Below are 21,975 nucleotides of genomic sequence, written 5' to 3' on the forward strand. Positions count from 1 at the left end.
GATGGTGTGATGGGACTGTGCCACTTATCTAACATCCTTCTGGCCTAGTTGCTGCTGCATAGTGAGACTGAGAGGGGAAGAGGCAAGGTGGTGTAGTGAAAACACACCTGCAGGAAACAACAGATTAACTTCACTGTCACATTTGCACCATATTGACTTTGCCACTGCCTCACCCCTCCATGCATGGCGCGTGAAGAAACCACCAAATTGGGGGAAGATAACAGATCACCGTTTTCATTTCACATAGATCTGTAGATTACAAGTTTCCATTGCATGTGAGCTCACCAGAAACCAAACTAGAAAACGAAACTAACATTGAGAGTTACTGTGTGAGTTAACAGTATGTGGACTCAAATAAACACAAATGGAAAAATTAAAGTCTTTATTAGCAGCAAATACCATGATTAAGGCAGCACTTTCCCCAGGCACCATAATATTGGGAATTGCCACTGCCCTATGAATGCCCAGTTCACACGATACGCTTCTTGAGGCTAATGTGAAACTCATGTAGTGGCGTGAAGGGAATTTTCATATGAGAACCTAACTTTCAACTTAAACACATATTCCTCAGTGGTATGCTTTTTCAGGAATCCCTCAGCCACAGCCCTGCTCTGTGTTGAAACACAGGCTCACCAAAAGCCGTTTGATTCTCCCTTGGATGCAGTCTTCCTGAAGCCCTTAAAACAGGCAGCAGGAAGAGACTTCTGGCTTCCTGTCTGCTCCCACATCCAGCAAACGCTCTTTGGTAGCTCAGTCGGTAGAGCATGAGACGCTTAATCTCAGAGTTGTGGGTTCGAGCCCCATGTTGAAATGGAGTCTCCAGGATGAGGTATGGCAGGCTGACTAGAATCCTGAACAGGAGCACTCCACGTTGCAACATTTTGTTGCGGATGCCATCTTCCCTTGAGAAAAACAGTACAGATTTGCTTAAAGTTTTTCAGTCATGGATTCTAGTCATTTAACCAGCACCATAACTTGTAACACAGGACAAACTTTGCTGATTTGTTTTTTTTAAAACTGACTGGGTATCTGCTGAGTTATCCCCTAAAGACTGGTTGACTCGCCTCTTTAAAACACTGCAACGGCAAGGGAGGATATAATCCTGTGCCTCTCACACCATTGTTTCAGTAGTCCCTTCATCCCATCTCCTCTCCCAGAAGTAGTACCAGGACTTTAGGGCCCCACTCTGCAGAGTGACCACAAGGACTCACAATAATAAACATTACCATCTATCAATGGGGCCCTATCAGACCACATCTTAGGATCTGGAGGTGGCAGGATAAAACCAGAGCCTAAAATTATTTAACTGCCCTTACTGTCTCCAACTACAATGGGGGCAAAGCTACAGTGCTGCTGGCAACAGCAGACAGAAGAGGGTGGCAAGAGGAGGGTCAGTAAGGGCAGAAGGCTGGGTGGCTGCATCCTCTCTCAGTGCCTCGGAGCTTATGAAGGGACAGGCACCGCTTTCGGAAGAAGACCCAGCAAGAACAGTGCTCAGGCAGTTTGGTGTGTATGAGAGTAGGGACGGTGAACCTCAGTCCCAGGGGCCAAATACCAGGGCCAGCCACCCATGAGGTGAGGTGAGGTGAGGTGACAGGGGCAGCTGATTCCAATGTACAGGTAGATCTTTATTCAGGGCCAGCCCACCCATAAGATCAAGCGAGTGGCAAAATCCACAGGGGCAGCCGTTTCCAAGGTAGATCTTTCTTCCTCTCTTACTCCTGATGTAGATCTTCCCTCACCCTTTCTTCCTCAGCAGAGGAGGCACCATTTTGGGGTCCACCTCAGGTGCCAGCCCTGCCTCCGACCCTCTACATCTGGCCCTTAAGACCCTCCCTAGGCCGTGTCCCTCAGCCACACTTTTCACTGGCCCTACTCTTTGTCCTCCTCAACTCTTTTTGCCTGGCTGTCTGCATCCATTAATTCAGATAAGGCCGTCTTGGATGGAGAGACAATGCAGGTAGGTGTGCGGTGACCTCTGACTTACATATGGCTGGAATGTAGCCTACAGTAAGAGCCACATCCATTGTTCTGAGCGCTTTTGCATCTGGTCCCAGGCAACTCCCGGCAGGTTGCCCACAGCAGGATGCAGCCCCGAGGCTGAGAAAGGTTCCCCACCCGCTTTCTGTGGTGATTTCCAGCTCATACGCAAATCACAGTTCCACCCACATTTCTCATGGCACTTGGTTTCAGTGGCTTTGTGGTCCAGCTTGAACACAGACTCTTCAGAAACCCACCCAGCCCACCTTTGGCAAATGCCAGTTTAGCTTGTTCCAGCTATGACAGTGCACAGAAGTGCAAAGGACTTGCTTCCTGGCACAGATTAACGGGAGAAGTACCGGTACCATACTGCTAATTGTGTTTTAACGATGTTTGTGTCAAGTTTCAGGAAACTGACAGGAGATGAAAAGGCAGGTTTTCAGGAACCTGGTCTTTTATATGTTTCCTTCAGACATGTGGAAGGTGATTAATCATCATCATCATCATCATCATCATCATCATCATCATCATCAGGCTGTGCCAAGCTGGTTGAGTTCTATTGGTTCGTTTACACCAAAATAATGTTCAGCTTTAATCACCTGTTTTGTTCACTGTCAGCTGTAGCTGCATTGTTGAACAGGTTCCCCCGTGTTACCAAACTCAGCTTACAGAGACAAGAAAGCAGAGATCTGTCAATTTTTTGTGCATTGTTTGATCCATAAATTGTTATGTATTTTCATACAATTTAGCAAATTCAATTCAGCCTCAATACAAAATATCCCCTTAACATTTTGACTTCCCATCCTTACTTCCATGACGTTTCTGTTCAAATCCTTTATCTACTGCCTTAAATGCAATACTTGTTTCTATAACATATATCCTACATTACATTCCTTTATCATTCTCATTCCTTTGCTTATATTTGCACTCCTGCCTGCGATTTCATTTGACTATAGCATTTTCTCAGAGAGTCTGAAAAGGATCACCACTCTGCCACAAACATTTGGTCTTTTTTTGGTCTCTTGTTTTTGACGTCAGTTTTGCCATCTCCATACAGTCCAATAGTTTTAAAGTCCACTCCTCTTTTGTTGGAACCTCTTCTTCTTATTTCCATTTCTGCACATACAGAACTCTGCCTGCTTTGGTAGCATACGTAAACAATTTAACCAACTTTTTTTGGGACCTCTGCCCTGTATTATTCCCAAAAGAAATGCTTCAGACTTTGGGGGGGGGGTCACAATTTTAAACATCTTGTTCAATTCATTATGTATCATTTCCCAAAAGCCTGCCACCTTTTTACAAGTCCACCGCGTAAGGAAAAAATGATCCTTCAGGCTGTTTGCATTTCCAGCATTTACTTGATATAGTCTTGTACATCTTGGCTAGTTTATTAAGTGTTAAAATACCACCTGTATATCATTTTCAAGTTTTTTGCATTTATTAATCTGGAGTTATGGAGTAATGACTAGAATAACCCTTTTACTTTGAGGGAATCACCCATCTCCGTACACTGACTTGGAACTGTCATGATTTTCGTCAGATCAGGCCCATCATCTGAGGTAGCCGGACTCTCTGCAAAACTTTGCTCCACTTGGTTTCTGCTGCGTGACTGCTGCCACCTTGCGGAGATTGGGCTGCTAGCAACTGGAGAAGATGCCAGCTTCTTCACAAGGCAACTTTTAAAATGTGAATAGGAAGTCTTGCCTGGAGTCTGTTTAAAACAAAACAAAACAAAAAAACAAAACAGTAAAGTGACAACAATGGTGATACTTAATAGTTTAAAGTGCTTGTGTTTATTAAACACACTATAAATTAATGGATTAAGTTTTCTGCAGTCAAATATCGTTTCAATAGTTGTTGTTGCTATTATTATTTATAGATTGATTCCAGAGTAAGTCTGCACTTACCTGGAAATAAGACCAATTTAACTCAGGGGGATTTACTAGCCTGGTATAGAAATTGTGCTGTGAGTTAGTGGCATTTAGGTATCAGTGAAATAAATGTGTAAAGCCTGACAGGATAAAAGCCCTATTTGTCCCAGTGGGAATTAAGTGCAACTAACATTGGTTGCAATCCTGTACCCACTAACCTGGGGATAAGCCTCTTTGAACTTAATGGGACTTACTTCTGAGTAGACATGGCTGTGCTTGTTTGGTTACCCTGGATCCGACCTACTCTTTCTAACTGTTCAAGGTCCTTCACATACATCCTCGTTAACATTAACAAAGTGATTTCTGAGAATCAGATTATGCCCACTAGTTCATTTGCAAGATGAGTAGACCAGTTTCTAACGAAGCCAATCAAGAGCACTGACCCCCCCCCAAAAAGAACAACAACACTCTAATCCCCTTTGTTGTTGTTGTTCAGTCATTCAGTCGCGTCCGACTCTTCGTGACCCCATGGACCAGAGGACGCCAGGCACGCCTATCCTTCACTGCCTCTCGCAGTTTGGCCAAACTCATGTTAGTAGCTTCGAGAACACTGTCCAACCATCTCATCCTCTGTCGTCCCCTTCTCCTTGTGCCCTCCATCTTTCCCAACATCAGGGTCCTTTCTAGGGAGTCTTCTCTTCTCATGGGGTGGCCAAAGTACTGGAGCCTCAACTTCAGGATCTGTCCTTCTAGTGAGAACTCAGGGCTGATTTCTTTAAGAATGGATAGGTTTGGTCTTCTTGCAGTCCATGGGACTCTCAAGAGTCTCCTCCAGCACCATAATTCAAAAGCATCAATTCTTCGGCGATCAGCCTTCTTTGTGGTCCAGCTCTCACTTCCGTACATTACTACTGGGAAAACCATAGCTTTAACTATACGGACCTTTGTCGGCAAGGTGATGTCTTTGCTTTTTAAGATGCTGTCTAGGTTTGTCATTGCTTTTCTCCCAAGAAGCAGGCGTCTTCTAATTTCGTGACTGCTGTCACCATCTGCAGTGATCATGGAACCCAAGAAAGTGAAATCTCTCACTGCCTCTATTTCTTCCCCTTCTATTTGCTAGGAGGTGATGGGACCAGTAGCCATGATCTTAGTTTTTTATGTTGAGCTTCAGGCCATATTTTGCGCTCTCCTCTTTCACCCTCATTAAAAGGTTATTTAATTCCTCTTCACTTTCTGCCATCAAGGTTGTATCATCAGCATATCTGAGGTTGTTGATATTTTTTCCGGCAATCTTAATTCCAGTTTGGGATTCATCCAGCCCAGCCTTTCGCATGATGAATTCTGCATATAAGTTAAATAAGCAGGGAGACAATATACAGCCTTGTCGTACTCCTTTCCCAATTTTGAACCAATCAGTTATTCCATATCCAGTTCTAACTGTAGCTTCTTGTCCCACATAGAGATTTCTCAGGAGACGGATGAGGTGATCAGGCACTCCCATTTCTTTAAGAACTTGTCATAGTTTGCTGTGGTTGACACAGTCAAATGCTTTTGTGTAGTCAATGAAGCAGAAGTAAATGTTTTTCTGGAACTCTCTAGCTTTCTCCATAATCCAGCGCATGTTTGCAATTTGGTCTCTGGTTCCTCTGCCCCTTCGAAATCCAGCTTGCACTTCTGGGAGTTCTCGGTCCACATACTGCTTAAGCCTGCCTTGTAGAATTTTAAGCATAACCTTGCTAGCGTGTGAAATGAGTGCAATTGTGAGGTAGTTGGAGCATTCTTTGGCACTACCCTTCTTTGGGATTGGGATGTAGACTGATCTTCTCCAATCCTCTGGCCACTGCTGAGTTTTCCAAACTTGCTGGCATATTGAGTGTAGCACCTGGACAGCATCATCTTTTAAAATTTTAAATAGTTCAGCTGGAATATCATCCCTTCCACTGGCCTTGTTGTTAGCAAGGCTTTCTAAGGCCCATTTGACTTTCTAAGGCCCATTTGATTATCCCCTGCATAACCACAGATCAGATGACAGTGTGGGAGAAAAATGTGGGGGGGAAAGGAAACCGAGAAGAAAATATGGTTTGCTGCCAAATTGTAAAACAGAAGGCATTGCATTTAAATGGAAAAGGGGGTCTAAAATGCTGACCTGCTGTTATGTACTGAGTTGAATAGGATCCAAACTGCAGCAGGCTGATTGGTCCTAGAACAATAGGATTGAGATTGCAGCAGTCTGACTGGTCCCAGAACAATAGGATTGAGATTGCAGCAGTCTGACTGGTCCCAGAACAATAGGATTGAGATTGCAGCAGTCTGATTGGTCCCAGAACAATAGGATTGAGATTGCAGCAGTCTGATTGGTCCGCAGGAGCCACCCAATCCAGCTCCAGGTGGAAGTGAATCTGCACTCTGATTGGCATACAGGAGTATCCCGGAATTAGCCAATCACGGGGCCCATTGTGTAAATAGTGTATATAAAGCAAACGTTTTGGGGGAACTACAGTCCTCACTACTATGAGCTGAATAAAGAGCATGAAATTCACACTCGACTCCGAGTATCTTTCACTGGCGACGAAGGTGGGATCCCGCTGAGCTGACTGCAACACACAGCACCGCAGCAACGCCACCTGCCGCACAGCTGCCTCGCACCGTGTATCCAGGCTTCAGCTCCGGGTCCCAAGGAACTCAAGATGGCAACAGACAGCAGCTTCTCGCCGTTCAACCCAGCATCAGGAGACTGGGAAGGATATGCCACCCGTTTCACCTTTCTTCTAGAAGCTAAAGGGGTCACCAACGATGCCAAGAAGAGGGCGATATTCTTCAGCGTCTGCGGAGAGGAGACATTCGAAATCGCGCCGGGCTCTCCTTGCGCCTGATGAGTCGCATACCGTTCCTTACAAACAATAGTGGAACGGCTGAAGGGGCACTTCTCGCCACAGCCCTCGGTGGTGGCTCGTCGAAATGCCTTCTATGCAAAGCGGCAAGCCCCTGGGAAACCATAACGGGGTTTGTGACCTCCCTCCGCCAAGCCGCTCGGTTCTGCACCTTCTCAGAGTTGGAGAACATGCTGCGTGGACCGCCTCGTCGGGGGCCTGAGGGACGCGAAGCTGCAACGACGCCTCTATGCCAAGAAGGACCTAACGTTCCACGTCGTTCTGGAGGAGGCCCTGGCAACAGAAGCCGCCGAGAGGTCGATGCAAGAGGCACGGCCGAGCGTGCCCGTCCCAACCAAGGGTCCACCAGGAGGACCTCATCGACGATTCAGGATCAGACAGGGAGGAGGTGCACAGAGTACAGCAGCGCACTCAAGCCGTGCACACACCACAGCTGCCTCGACCAGAAGGGGGAACTGCGCAAGCTGCGGGAGAATCACGAGAGGATGACCTGCCGTTTCCGCAATGCCGACTGCAGGCAGTGCAGAAAATCAGGCCACATCGCCCGGGTGTGTCGGGCTCGGCCCACCCCGACGCCAGGCATCAGATGACCGCCCCAAGAGCCCCAGGTCCCGGGGCCCAAACGCACCAAGGCAACTCGACGGAGGACCACGGACTACCAGGTATACCAGTTGCCCCACCCAACATAGAGAAAATTTATGTAGAGGTACAGAAGAGGGGGGCCCCGTGCCGCATGGAGCTGGACACAGGTTCAACCTATCCATAATCTCGGCACGGACTTTAAGGAAACTGTGCCCTAGTGGGGGTCCCAAACTCAGGCCGGCCCCATTCACCCTCCGGGACTCTCCAGAAACGTAAGGTCCCCACAATGGGGGTGGGGACCTTCAGGGTGCATATCGAGGGCGGACGCGGGCAATGGACTTGCTCGTGGTCAAGGGCTCCTATGTTAGCCTTACTGGGTTGGCATGGTTTGGACCACTGGGGCTAGCCGTCACCGGGGTGAACCACACAGCTTACAAATGGATGTGGACGCCATATGCAAGGGAGTTTCCGGCGGTTTTCGATGGGAAATTGGGACAGTATCGGGCCCCCCTGTGCCTACAGCTGGACCCCACAGTACGACCTGCAGGCTCAAGGCCCCGCGGGTCCGTTCGCCTGAAAACCCCGTATAGACGAGGAATTGGACCGGCTCGTGGAGCAAGGAGTGCTGGAGCCTGTGCCTAATGCCACCTGGGGAAACCCCGATCGGTCACACCCGCTCAAGCCTAATGGTTCAGTCCGCATCTGCGCACAGACTACAAATGTACCATAACAAGGACCTCATGGCCAACGCATACCCCCCCCCCCCCCCCCCCCCCCCCCCCCCCAGTTGCCAGTGGTCAAGTCTCCATGTCCTCGCCACCCTGGCTGGGTCAATTTTTTTGGCAAGCTGGACTTGGCCCAAGCTAATCAACAGCTGCCAGTAGATGAAGCCACAACAGCAGCTGGCACAGACGGATTTTGTGAACGCACAGGGGGACGCGATTCAACGGTAAAGCGGACTGCAATCGGTGTCAGCGTGGCACCAGGCATATTCCAGAATATAATGGACTCGATGCTTAAAGGGATTCCCTGGCGTCACCCCCTTCTTCGATGATGTGTTGATTGCCGGGCCCACGGCAGAGAGAGGTTTGAGGACCGCCTTCGCACCCGTTCTGCACCGTTTTCCAGACGGCGGGTCTCAAGGTGAAGCGGGAAGAAAAGTGTCTACTAGGAGGCCTCAGGTGGACTTTCTGGGATTATGGTGGAGCAGAAGGGTCCACCCGACTGGGGACAAGGTACGGGCCATTTGTGATGCCCCAGCGCCCAAGGGCAAGACTGAACCTTCAGGCCTTCTTGGGGCTATTGAACTTTTACCATGCCTTCCTTCCCCATAAGGCAGCAGTAGCAGAGCCCCTACACAGACTCCCTGGACAAGCGGGCCCCTTTGGGTGTGGGGCCAGCGCCAGGAGGCCGCATTCCAGGCAGTCAAGGACTTGCTCGTCTCAAACTCGGTCTTGGCACACTTCGACGAGAGGCTGCCGGTGGTGCTAGCATGCGACGCCTCACCCCTACGGCATTGGCGCTGTCCTTGGACACCAACTCCCAGATGGAAGAGAGGTGCCAGTGGCATACTTTTTCCCAGACACTCACCGCAGTCCGAGCGGAACTACTCGCAAATCGACAAGGAAGGTCTGGCAATCGTGAAGGGCGTAAAAAATTCCATGATTTCTTGTACGGGCGGCCCTTTACCGTGGTGACTGATCACAAGCCGTTGCTTGGTTTGTTTGCCCCCGGAAAAGCAGACCCCCCAAGTGCTGTCTCCTCGTGTCCTCAGGTGGTCAATTTTCCTTGCCGGCTACCAGTATGTACTGATTCACCGCCCTGGGAAAGCGATGGGCCACGCAGGATGCTCTCAGCAGGCTACCACTACAGAAACAGGCCCCGACCCAGGCACCCCGCACAAGAGGTTATGAGCCTGGAGCTGCTTCCCGACCGCCCTATTCAGGCACAAGAAGTTGCACACCATTCCAAGAAAGATAGGGTCATCTCCCGGGTCCTGGACTGGGTGTGGAGGGGGATGGCCCAGCAGCAGCCCCGGGCCAGAATTCGCTGGCTACACAACCCGTAAACATGAACTGTCGGCCCACAAGGGGTGCCTGTTATGGGGAAAGCAGGGTCGTCGTCCTGAGCCCCTTCGCAAAAGGGTCCTTGCAGCCCTTCACGAGACACACCCAGGGGTTAGTGAGAATGAAGGCCCTCGCCAGGAGTTATGTATGGTGGCCAGGGATTGACGGAGAGATAGAGACCTGGGTCAAACACTGCCAGGCCTGCCAAGAATCCCGCCCAGATCCCCCAAGGTCCCCAGTGCAGTCCTGGGAGTCCGCCCGAGCACCATGGTCACGGCTGCACATGGACTTCGCGGGCCCCTTCCAGGGGAAAACATTCTTCATAGTGGTGGACTCCTACACCAAATGGCTGGAAGTCGCACTGGTACCATCCACTTCTACGTCCGCAGCCATCAAGGTACTACGCGGCTGTTTGCAACCCATGGACTCCCTGACACTCTCGTCTCAGACAACGGAACCGCATTTACGTCAGAAGAATTCCTGACCTTCACAACGCAGAATGCCATCCGCCACATCCGCTCAGCACCATTCCACCCTGCCACCAATGGCCAAGCAGAGCGCATGGTGCGGACCACCAAGGACACCCTACGCCGCATGACGCAAGGGGACTGGGAGTACCGCCTTGCCACATTCCTTCTAGCACAGCACAGCACCCCCAGCTCAACGACTGGCCGGAGCCCCGCTGAACTACTAATGGGCCGGCGCCTTGCAATCAGACTGGACCGCCTCCACCCGACAAGAGCTCAGGATGAGGTAGTGGTGGGGTGAAGGCAGGAACCCCCGGACCTTTGTGGCCCAGGATCCAGTGTACGCAAAGAATTTTGGGGCAGGCCCAGCATGGGTACCCGCCACAGTCACCAGGGTGACGGGCCCTGTGTCATACGAGGTGCTAACAGAGGGGGGGCAATGCTGGCGCCGCCACTGCGACCAGCTACGGCGACGATTCCCAGGAGAAAACCAGGAGGGGACAGGTCAGAGGAGTCCCAAGGAACAGTGGGGCATTGAGACCCGTAGTAGCAGGAGGGGCCGGCAGGGGAGGCAGAATCAGTAAATACTGAGAGGACCCGAGAGGCCGAAAGGGCACCGGAACCAGAGCCACGACAGAGCGAGCTGGTTGCACCAGACCAAACAGCCCCATCACAACCAGCAGCCTCGGAACACGAGCCAGAACCAGAACCCCTGACCAGGGAACAGCCTAGGCCGCAACGCACACGTAGGCGACCAGCGTACCTTGAGGACTATGGATGCAACCTCCAGGCAGGACTGGAACTTAGAGGGGAGGGGTGTTATGTACTGAGTTGAATAGGATCCAAACTGCAGCAGGCTGATTGGTCCTAGAACAATAGGATTGAGATTGCAGCAGTCTGACTGGTCCCAGAACAATAGGATTGAGATTGCAGCAGTCTGATTGGTCCCAGAACAATAGGATTGAGATTGCAGCAGTCTGATTGGTCCGCAGGAGCCACCCAATCCAGCTCCAGGTGGAAGTGAATCTGCACTCTGATTGGCATACAGGAGTATCCCGGAATTAGCCAATCACGTGGGGCCCATTGTGTAAATAGTGTATATAAGCAAACGTTTTGGGGGAACTACAGTCCTCACTACTATGAGCTGAATAAAGAGCATGAAATTCACACTCGACTCCGAGTATCTTTCACCTGCTATCAATAAATTTATTCTAAAGAAAAAGAATAGACCAGTTTCTGGACCCTGCAGCCTAGAACTTTAGGCAAAGTCTGGGCTGCCCCCCCCCAGCCTGCATTCTTGCTCCCTCTTCCACCCCCCTTTCCAAGCTGCTGCCAGTTTTGTGTTTCAGCTCCTCCTTCACATTCCAGGCCTGCTGAGACTTCCCCCAAAATCCTCCAAAATGGAGCCGCCTCTGCCTCTGCCTCTGACAGCGTATCCTTTGAAAAGCTCCAGGCTGAAAACCAGGATTTTAATCATTTTCTTCTCTATGGTTTTGTTCACAGCCATACTGGGCCTGCTGCAACTTAAGTACTTAAAGCCCAAAGCCAAAGACTTTTATTCCTTTGAAGTGATGGATCCGAAAGGCAGGACCGTTTCGTTGGAGAAATACAGAGGCAAAGTAAGTGACACCGTTTTTCCATTTCTGAAATCTTTGCATGGAGCGATTGTTCTCTCCTTGCATAATAATGACATTTTACATCCTTTGAGGTGTTGTAAAATAAAAACAACAACACTGTGAATGTAGATTTATTTTAGCAGTTAGAAGAATACTGGGAGTGGGAATCTAAGTCTCTTGAGTAAAAGAAACAGTTCATAATATTTACTGGTGTAAATCGAGACGTTCCAACAAAGTAGGGTTTCTCCTAATATCCGATGCAATGAACATCTAGCACACAGATCGGGATCTGTTAGACTTGAATTCCCATTAGCCCCAGACCGCACGGCCAACGTTCAGGGCAAATGGAAGCTGTAGTTCAGTAACACCTGTTGAACTACAGGTTCCCCATTCCTGATCTAGCATCTACAAAGGCCGGGGGGGGGAGTGACTGGTGCCTTCCTGTGCTGCTTGTGAGCCTTTCAGAGTCATCTGGTTGTTGTCAACAGAGGGTCTGATCCAGCTGGCCTCTTGGTCTGCTCTAACAGGCCTGTTCTTTTGTAAGTCATCAAAATGATTCTCTTGTTTCATTGCAGAAGCTGCAAACGTCTGCAGAATCCAATGGCTAACTATTGTGAAATGCCAACAATTGATGAGTTTGATTCTTGGACTTTTAATAGTCCCATTTCTTTTAAAAAAATAAATGCATCTGTTACTGTGAACAATTGGATTTTGTTAACATTAGGAATAATCTAGCCAGTGTATTTCGGTGAATTAAAGTTGTGATGATGGTTTACATAATCCCTGCAATTTCTCCAGAGTGGGGGAGAACAGTCCTAAATAGTAATCACCAGTACTAATATTTTCCTTCCTGCAATTGAAGAAGTTTACTTTGTGGCAGCCAATGGCTAAAACAATGCTGAATACAGTAGATGGATGGCTGTTTTTCTGCAATTGAAGCTAAGCTGAACATGTATACTTTCGCTACATTTAAATAGCTGAGATGGTCAGAATGTAAAGCCATTTTGTTAACCTCGGCATAAGCAGTCTCTCATCCTCTTTCTTTCTTTCTTTTTCTTTCTTTCTTTCTTTCTCACTGCCCTGTTTTCTGTCTCCCTGAAGGCATCTCTGGTTGTTAACGTGGCTAGTTACTGCCAGCACACAGAAAAAAATTACATCATGCTTCAGGAACTGCATAGGGAGTTCGGACCATCCCACTTCACAGTGCTAGCCTTCCCCTGTAATCAGTATGGGGAAACGGAGCCAGACACAAGCAGGCAGATCGCATATCTTGCAAAATCAAATTATGGAGTAACTTTCCCCATTTTCAAGAAAATAAAGATTCTAGGAACTGAAGCATCGCCGGCATTTCAATTTCTAATAGGTAAGCATGTACAGCATTACTTCTAAGGGGGGGGGGGGATTTTTTTATTTTAAAAAATAAACACCACCAAGATTCTAGCCGTTAAGATGAAACCCTAACCCCCACTTACCTAGGAGTATGCTCCACTGAATTGAGCAAAGGGGAGAGGTGGGCAAGAGATGTGGAAAGGCAGCTATGGCTCGTGTGTTGATCAGCAATAATGATTAGCTCCAGGAGCCTAGTTTCATATTAATTCACCAGGAGGAAGAATTTGGCAGTCTAGAGAATCAGTAGGAGCTAAGCACATCATTCCTATTAATCTCGGTGGCACTTTGACACATCTTTTGGAGGCAGTGCACTTCAGAATACCAGTTTCTGAAAGAGGCAATGGTGGGCCTCTGTGAGAACAGGATGCTGGACTAAGATGGACCATTGGCCTGAGCCAGCAGCTGGGTCTTCTGTCATCAGAAAGGGATTCTTTAGCTGTGATTCCTGCATTGCAAGGGGTTGTGCTAGATGACCCTTGGAGCCCCCTCCAACCCTACAGTTCTAGGATTCTAACATTCTTCTGTTCTTATAAGGAAGTTTTGTTTTTGTTTTTTAATTTTTTAAAAAAAAATCTGAATGATGCCCCCTTCTGCTTGCAATACAAACTAATCTTTTGGCAGCAGTGCTTCAAGGAGTACTTTAACAGGACGAAATTCTAGATTTTACTAATACACACATACGATCAGCCTATGAGTTTATTTGTTGTTTCTTTGTGTATATATATTTTAAAGTTCCTGTATGTGATTCTTTCTCTCGTGATTTTACATGTAAATGCCTAATAAAGGTTTGATAAGTAACTAATCTTGTGTTGTTCTTGCAGATTCCTCCAAAGCTATGCCTCGGTGGAATTTCTGGAAGTATCTCATCAGCCCAGATGGGAAAGTTGTGAAGTTCTGGAGACCTGAAGAGCCCATAGAAAGCATCAAGCCAGAAATAGCTGCTCTGGTTAGGCAGATCATTATGAAAAAGAGAGAAGACCTCTGACAAAGCTGGTGTGCCTTTTGGATTCCACAGGGCAACATCTCTCCTCGGCCCTTAGTACATTCCTGCTTAATAATGGTAAAAGATGGACAAGCAGTGGTTTTTCTTACTGGATAAAATTTTGGTAGCTTTTGACAGAAAACTCCTCTGTTTAGGAGCAGCTCTTAAACCTTCTGAGCCCCCGGGAAGCAAAGAGAAGGATCGGTGTGCTGTGCACTTCACCCAAATGAACCCTGGACCTGGCCAATGGTCAGGGATAATGGGAATTGTAGTCCTATCTGGAGGACCACAGGTTCTCTACCCCTGTCCTAAAAGGTAAAGGTAAAGGTACCCCTGACCGTTAGGTCCAGTCGCGGACAACTCTGGGGTTGTGGCACTCATTTTGCTCTATAGGCCGAGGAAGCCGGCGTTTGTCCGCAGACAGCTTCCAGGTCATGTTGCCAGCATGACTAAGCTGCTTCCTGTCCTAGACGAATCAAAATAAGGTATTCTTTCTTTCTTTCTCAGCAGGTTACTTAAAACACACTTTGCCGAATAATTCAAGTAACACTATTTAACCCAATAACGAAAGTACAGTGAGAAATTGTCCTGCCATTGAATCATTCTGTTTAAAGCTGATAAAATCTAGCATTTTATCAACAACAGCAGGAAATGCATGCTCCATTGAGGGTGGGGTGAGGTGGAAGGGGGGGGGGATAAAAAAAATGTAAAATAGTTTTTATGAAGAAGTTTTATTTTTAAAAAAGAGATAGAATAAGCGAAGTCTGTTTGGAGTGTTCTCTTCTGTACACTGGTTTCCAAATTAATTTTCTATTACACGATGCCCTATTGAGTATACTGGGAGCATACTGCTTGGGGGGAGGGGAAAATTTTAATTTTCCTACATATTAATAGAAAATTCAGTCTTGTGAGTGTGGACACTTATGAAACCAAAGCACCACTATCCACATACAAGAGGCAGGTATCAGGAGGCTTGGAAGAACTCCAGAGTTTACAGAAATATTCACCCAAATAATTTTTGCAGGGGTGGGGTGGGGGTTCTAGCATGGGAGACTCCTGAAAACCAGGCTGATAGGCCTGAAGGACCAGATTTGACCCGAGGTTCCCCTTCACTGCTGTAGTGCGACCAAGAAACAGAATTATGGAATGGGATCCTAAAAGGAGGCAGGACTTCTGGTGAAAAGAGGGTTGGGACACCTGTCAGTGTTTAGCTTGGCAAAAGTTCCATCTTGTATTCTTCTGGGGGCCACACAGACAGGAACTAGTTTGGTGGTCAATATTTGGGGGCCCCAAGTGAAGAGAGCAGGTTCAGATTCTACTGCAGTAGTCACTCCAAAAGGGAACCTTTACTAGATCCTATACAAATGAATGGATACCCTTTATCCCTGCAGGTCCAGTAAGAAATGATGACTTTGTTGCCATGATGTCGAAAGCTTCCTTAGCACAGTTCCGTGCTGACAGAGATCCCGCATGCCCTCCCCTCCACATCCCATGGTCATGGCAGGCCATTCATAAATACCAGCGCAAGAGCATAGCAAGTTTAACCATTAGTAAGTTCTCTGCATACTACACAAAAACATAAACCCTTCAAAAGTGTGATAATTGTTTCTCCACATTATTTTACATAGAGAATTGTAGGTTACCAATACAGTTCATATTGGGAGTCCCATACAAAAGAATCTGTACCTCAGTTATTGGGAAATATTGATCATCCACCTGTGATGTTTGTCTCCTGTGCTGCTTGGTGTCGGTGATGTCCTGTATAGATAAGGATTATTTGGGCTTTTGGTAAACTCAGCAGTTCAAATATTTCACCTCATGCTGCTTGAACAGATGAAGTTAGCATTGCTCAATATCACATCCTAATAAAATTGGGAAACACCAGTGATAGATAGATAGATAGATAGATAGATAGATAGATAGATAGAAAACCCTGCTTGCCATAATAGTCTATTCAGAGGGGGACACATATGACAAACCCCCCACAAACCTCAGCAACATGATAAAAGAAGGTGTGGAGGTGGCTGTGGAATTGCCACACACCCCTGATGTCTACATGTTCACGCTACATCAGAAGGGGTTATGCTGGTGTACTGATCAGTTCCAGATTTACGTATAAGCTAAACAAGCTATAGCTTAGGGCCCCACTCTCTTGCGGGCCCCCAAAAAAATTTAAAGGGGAAAAAACTGGATGTACATTTCCAAAATATAAGATAAAACCTACATACAGCAACAGTGTTTTGTGTTGTGTAGGCTCCTATGGTGTAAGTAATGGGCCCTGCCTGCTAGCCTGCTCCCTAAAATATCACTTATTTGCGACAATTTGTTGTTGACAAAAGACAGCTGGACATATAAAGGGCCCCATTACCTTCAGTAGCTTAGGGCCTCATCAAACCTAAATCCGGCCCTGGTACTGATGTACATGTCTAAAGCTCTTCCCAAGTTGAGGAAGAATCCTGACTGGCAATAGGGGAAAAGGTCCTCCTTGTTTTGGTACTTGAGTAGAACTCCTTCTGAAGTTGCTTGAGCTTGCAGATGTCAAGTGGGAATATTTTTATTTATTTATTGAACTGATATCTCACCTTCCTCCCAGAAGGAGCCCAGAGTGGCAAACAGAGGCACAATTTAAAAACAAAGCAGAAATGTCCCAAAACGGTTAACGCATTATTTAAAAATATATTTCTAAAAGCAGCTACCGTTAAAAACATTCTAAAAGCAATTAAAAATATTCCTCCTCCATCCAATGCACTTGGGGTTGCCAGGAACAGTAGTGTTCCTCGGCCACCAAATACCTGGGTAAACAGGGATTCCCCCCCCCCCTGAAAGTTAATAACGATGGAAACAAGAACACTACACAACACCACACTGTGTAGAGTTGTACAGTGGGGTTGGGTCACACATTGAAAGATTGTGTGGAGGAGATTTTGTGTACTTGGGTGTTTAAACATGAGGCTCAAATGTGCGTTGAATCTCTCTTGCATATTTTGCACATGCGTGAAGGGTAATGCAGACTAGAATGTGGAACAAAGGATGAATGTAACCATTGCTGGTTATAAATACTCCTACTACAGACTCGGAACAATTTGCACCTGCAGAAGAAGCAGAATTTCAGAACAGCAAGGACTTCTCATGTAATAGACACTTGAACACCCCAGGGATATGGTTCCTCCAGAAGTCTTCAGCATACAGTCTGACTGAGAGTTTCCCCCTTCGGATATTACATTGCAGAATCGGACACCTCCCCATTCAGATGCTTCTGAATGCCACTTTTTCTGAAATCCCTTGATCCTTATAAACATCTCTGGCATTGAGGAGAAGCAGTCTTAAGTCTGCTTAATCTACCAAGGAGGCAATTTATCTTTGTGCCAGAGGATCTCAGGGGCTAGATCCCCATCTCCTGCGTTGGACTCCCAAAGCAATAGCGCAGAGATGGAAAACTTTCCCCCCAATTTGAGGACCACCTTGCCTCTTGGGGGATGCTTGCCAGTAGGTGGAGCAACAGATGTGCCTCCTAATCTTTGTACAGTAGGCTATATTCCAGCCATGCAAAAGTCAGAGGTTTCTACATACAATTCATCCAGGCAAGCAAGAGGCATACAGTGGTATCTCGGGTTACAGACGCTTCAGGTTACAGACTTCGCTAACCCAGAAGTAGTACCTTGGGTTAAGAACTTTGCTTCAGGATGAGAACAAAAATTGCACAGTGGCAGCAGGAGGCCCCATTAGCTAAAGTGGTAACTCAGGTTAAGAATGGACCTCCAGAACGAATTAAGTTCTTAACCCGAGGTACCACTGTAATTGCAATTCAAGGATACATTCCAGCTGAGCCAAAACACTCAAGGAGGTCACAGAGCAGGACCATGAAAGGGTGGGGCCTGGGGAGGGGGCACTGCCTTGGGGGAGCCGAGAGGCCTGGAGAGCGACATTTGGCCCCCAAGCTTGAGGTTCCCCACCCCGGACATCACTGTTATTTTTACTGTTATTCCTTTCTTCCCTTTCACCATATGGCAATATATTCACTTCAGCAGACAAGCTAGTCTGAAAGAGATGGGCTAAGCAACTGGCCGGAGTTGGAAAGAACGGGGAACAAATGCATAAGAGCCGACAGTTTCTATCTTATTGCAAGTTTTCACAACACCCGCAGGCACTGGTGGGTTTCCGCAGCAGTGGCTGTTAACGATCCTCTTCCACGAGAGACAAATGGAAAGCATTTAGCCTATGATGCATGGTCATGCAATGATATGGAAGTGTATTTAGTTGCTGGAATATGTACAACAGCTAACTAATAGTACACTGCCAAGCCATCACACACAAACACACAGAGAGAGGTCAAACGGAATCAAACGGATATGCCAGGATGAGAGATGCTACATGAAACAACATCTCTTGTTAAAATAAGCAGCTGTTCGGAAACAGTGCAAGCTTTTAGACCAGACTTTGTAAACCTGGTGCCTTCCAGCTGTTTCGGACTGTAACTCCCATCACCCCCAGCCAGCACAGAGGCTGGGGTTGATGGAAGTTGTAGTTCAAAACAGCTTAGAGGGCACCAGGTTACAAGATCCTTTTTTATGGATGCCCAGTGCAGAAGTAAAACAAAACGGGATAATGAAAGGAATATTGTTGGGGGGCATCAATATTAGGTGTCCAGTGCCCTGCATATATGGAAATGGATTTACTTCTGATGCAGCCATTGATATTGGGTAAGTTGCATTCATTAGTATCAGAGTTAAATGTAAGATTAGATACATCCTAGTTCCCAGAACTTCTCAAGCAACCAGACCCATCCATAAAAATCACTTTATTCCTTTATTTTACTGTTGCTCTGAACAACTATGCCTGAAGAAGATTGTTGTGACGTTCAGAACTCTGCAAAGAAGCTAATAAGTGTGCTCAAATAATGCTAGAACATTTTTGAAAGTCTTATTATACAAACCCCTGTGGTTGTCCGATGATCACAATATGTGCCGTAGGCTGGCAGCTGAATGTCAGCTGGTGCCTTTCAGATATTCATCCAGCTAACAATACACTGCCATTCCACCACACACAGAGAGAGACAGCTGCACAGCAGGGTCACTCCGAGAACAGAGAAGCTGGGCAGAGGTGCAACTGGCACCCTCGTTGTATAGCTTTCTTCATATACAGGCGACAAACCTCTTTACCCCAGCCTTTTTACTATATAGGTCTGTGTATGTATGTATGTATATAGATAGATTAGAACCCACCATTTTCTTCTGAGTCATTTTAACTGATTTTACTACCTTTCTATCGTTGCCGCCTGCCTTAGGACCCTATGATAAAGAGTGGGTAAGATATCCAAAATATAAAAATAAAAATCCACCCTGTTGTCAAGGTGGTTAAAGAATGGTTTAGTGATTCTGACTGCAGAGCCAAGGCAATAAATCTGGAATTTTAAAGTGCCTATTTTAAAACTGGGCATCCCAGCAATGTTCACAAGGGGGCGCACTCACATTACATTTGCCGTGTTTGGGAATGCAACAGTATGGAGTGCAACCAGCAGCTGTAAAACAACAAGTATCCAAAACAGCCAGCTAGTACTGCACTGCCAAAGCGGTACATTCCTGTGTTCACATTCAGTGTCTGCTCATTCTCATTTACAATGCAGATTTACTTCTACCTAGTGCTTTTTTTCTTTAAAAAAAAGGTTTAGGGGTACTCTCATTTTGACTCAAGAAAATCACCATTTTATAGTTCAAATTGGGGGAAATGAATACAGTAAATGAACAAAAGTACAAAGATTCACAAAATGTTTAGGGGTATGCATACCCCTGCATCCCCCCCCCCCCGAAAAAAGCACTGTGTATACCACCAAACCTTCCCAACAGTAAATAGTCACAACCAACATTTATAGACTGTTAACACATTCATCTGTTTTGGCTCCTAGAACATCCATGTAAGCTTATGCCGGAGGAATGAGCCACTACGACAATACCAATCATTTTCCTTATCCTCTTCCTTTGGACACAAAACTGCTGCAGACAATCAAAAGCTTGCAGAGTCCGTTCTGCAGTTTTATAAACACTCACCTTAGCCAGAATCTGCAAACTTAGGTTTCGGGTCTGTTGGAGGTTTGTCCCCAGAGCTTTCATTATTTTCTCCTAGAAAGCAAACATACAGCGATGTTACAATAACTCTGTTCAACCTTTAGGTATCAGGTCTGAACCATGCAGACGTCAGTTCACATTCTTAGTGACTTGTAACAAACCAAACGCTGTATTTGGAAGGCCTAGCGACCTTTCCCATACACTCTCCCCTGCATCTCATGGTGCAGGGGACAGCATTTCTGTATAGGGTTTAAATAATAAATAAATCTACCCATCCTATCTAATCTGGAAGCACGTCTTGAATGGGAAAGAGAATGAACTTCTGTGTGGCTGTGTAGCCTTCAGTAACTTGCAATTTATTGTATTAGATGGTCCTTATTTTTAAGGAACGCCGCATACACCCTAACAAACCCATCATCATAATAATTAGAGGCGTTGACCTTTGTTTTCCCCAGTCTTGGCCTCCAAAGGTTTTCTAACACCGCGATCTAATGTGTGTTTGCTCAGAATAAGTCCCACTACAGTTTTCCCCTAACATCATGAACTAATGTGGGTGTATTCAAGAAATGAGTCCCACCATATTAAACAACGTCTTATGTGCATAAGATTGCACCCTTAATAGTTGAAGTTTTAATTAAGGCTGAAATCCTAACCTCATTTACGGGGTCGGGGGAGGGCAGCTACACTGAATTCAAATAAGATTTTTACTTCTGAGCAGAAAGGGGTAGGATTGCAAAGCTGGCCAGTGTTGAAATTAAAATTTTGCAGGATATAAATGTAAAAAAATAAGTAAATAAAAGATAGCAACAACAAAAAAGTGATGGGGTTGCGGAGAGAGACTGAAGGACGTAGATTTACCCACAACACACTTTCATCCGTCTTGACCTTCCGGGCTGCGAACCTTTCCAACTTCCACTCCATCTCTGAAGAGGGGCTTGCTGGCTTCTTACTTAGCTAGCTCTGCTGGAACTGAACAATCGCTTCTCTTTCCTGATCCGCCCCCACTAGACGGAATCCTCCCCGCCCCTCCCCCTTTAGGCAAGAGGAATGAATGTTTCCAAACTAGAGGAGCTTCTGATCTCGAGAAGCCCTCCTGAGGCTGCCTTATTCTCCCCCTCCTCCGGTCTATGCCCACCTGCTACTTGTCTCCACAAAGCACGCTGAGGCTCCGCAGAGAACCCCCTTGCTGCGTTACCCTAGCCTCCAGTGAGGTCTCTCCTCGCTGGAACCATTTAAAGAGACAGAACAAGCGGCAAGTAGAGCGGGAATCCCTTGCCCCGACGCCTGATTGGTTGAACCGGTGTTCTGACGCAAGGAGGTTCCCTTCGTTGGAACGCGGCGGCGCGCAACGTTCGCACAGACGGCGCGGCCCCCCTCCTTCTCCACTTTCCCTTTAGTCTTTTCTTCCGATCCCGGGCAAAGCCCCGCTTCTGCAGCACGACGCGGAAACTCCTCCATTGTTTGCCGCGGGGCAGCGCGGGTAGAGCAGGTAACAGCAGCGCCAAAGAGCGCGGCGGCGGGCAAAGAAGCGCGGAAGGGTCTGGCTCGCCCCCTTCCCCAACCGATCTCCTGGGAGAAGATCCCTTCCAGGCTGTGGTCCCCGGGAGGTGGCTGGTGTAACTTGAGACGCGATCCTAAACAAGTCCCCACCGCTAGTCAGAGTTAACGTGGCTGGTGGGGGGGGGGTGTTGTCTGGAAAGGGCAGCAAATTATTAGTTCTTTTCTTTTCCAAGATTTTTATTGAATGTGATAATAAACATACAACGATTGTACTTTTTTAAAAAAAATGAACACACAACCGGAACACCAAAGAGAGGCACAGGCTGAGTTCTGCAAGGGGCAGCACTGAGACTTTGGGCCTCTCTAGTCTGGTGTTTGGGTTTTTTCCCCTTTCTTTCTTTTTGGTGTGTGTAGCCTGCAATGTGTTCTTAAAGCAGAAATGGTGCGTTAAATATTTTATTTTATTGCATTTCTATACCACATTTTCCTCCAAGGAGCTCAAGGGGGTTCCACCGTTTTCCTCCTTCCCATTTTATCCTCACAACAACCCTGTGGGGTAGGTCAGGCTG

The 21,975-nt window shown here is 47.0% G+C and overlaps 2 protein-coding genes across 2 annotated transcripts; one reads left to right on the top strand and one right to left on the bottom strand.

The window, feature by feature from the left end:
- Positions 1-3,318: 3,318 nt before the first annotated feature.
- CDC20B (cell division cycle 20B) lies at positions 3,319-19,960 on the bottom strand. The gene is made up of 3 exons (XM_033164560.1): positions 19,889-19,960; positions 15,531-15,602; positions 3,319-3,691 (listed from the first exon to the last, which is right to left on the bottom strand). Exons 1-3 carry the CDS (start codon positions 19,949-19,951, stop codon positions 3,446-3,448), a joined length of 381 nt encoding a protein of 126 aa, XP_033020451.1. The 5' UTR covers positions 19,952-19,960; the 3' UTR covers positions 3,319-3,445.
- GPX8 (glutathione peroxidase 8 (putative)) lies at positions 11,213-13,977 on the top strand. The gene is made up of 3 exons (XM_033164559.1): positions 11,213-11,476; positions 12,575-12,836; positions 13,684-13,977. The coding sequence occupies exons 1-3, from the start codon at positions 11,258-11,260 to the stop codon at positions 13,845-13,847; spliced, it is 645 nt and encodes a 214-aa protein (XP_033020450.1). The 5' UTR covers positions 11,213-11,257; the 3' UTR covers positions 13,848-13,977.
- Positions 19,961-21,975: the final 2,015 nt, after the last annotated feature.

The sequence above is a fragment of the Lacerta agilis genome, chromosome 11, assembly GCF_009819535.1.
Source record: "Lacerta agilis isolate rLacAgi1 chromosome 11, rLacAgi1.pri, whole genome shotgun sequence".
Classification (NCBI taxonomy): domain Eukaryota; kingdom Metazoa; phylum Chordata; class Lepidosauria; order Squamata; family Lacertidae; genus Lacerta; species Lacerta agilis.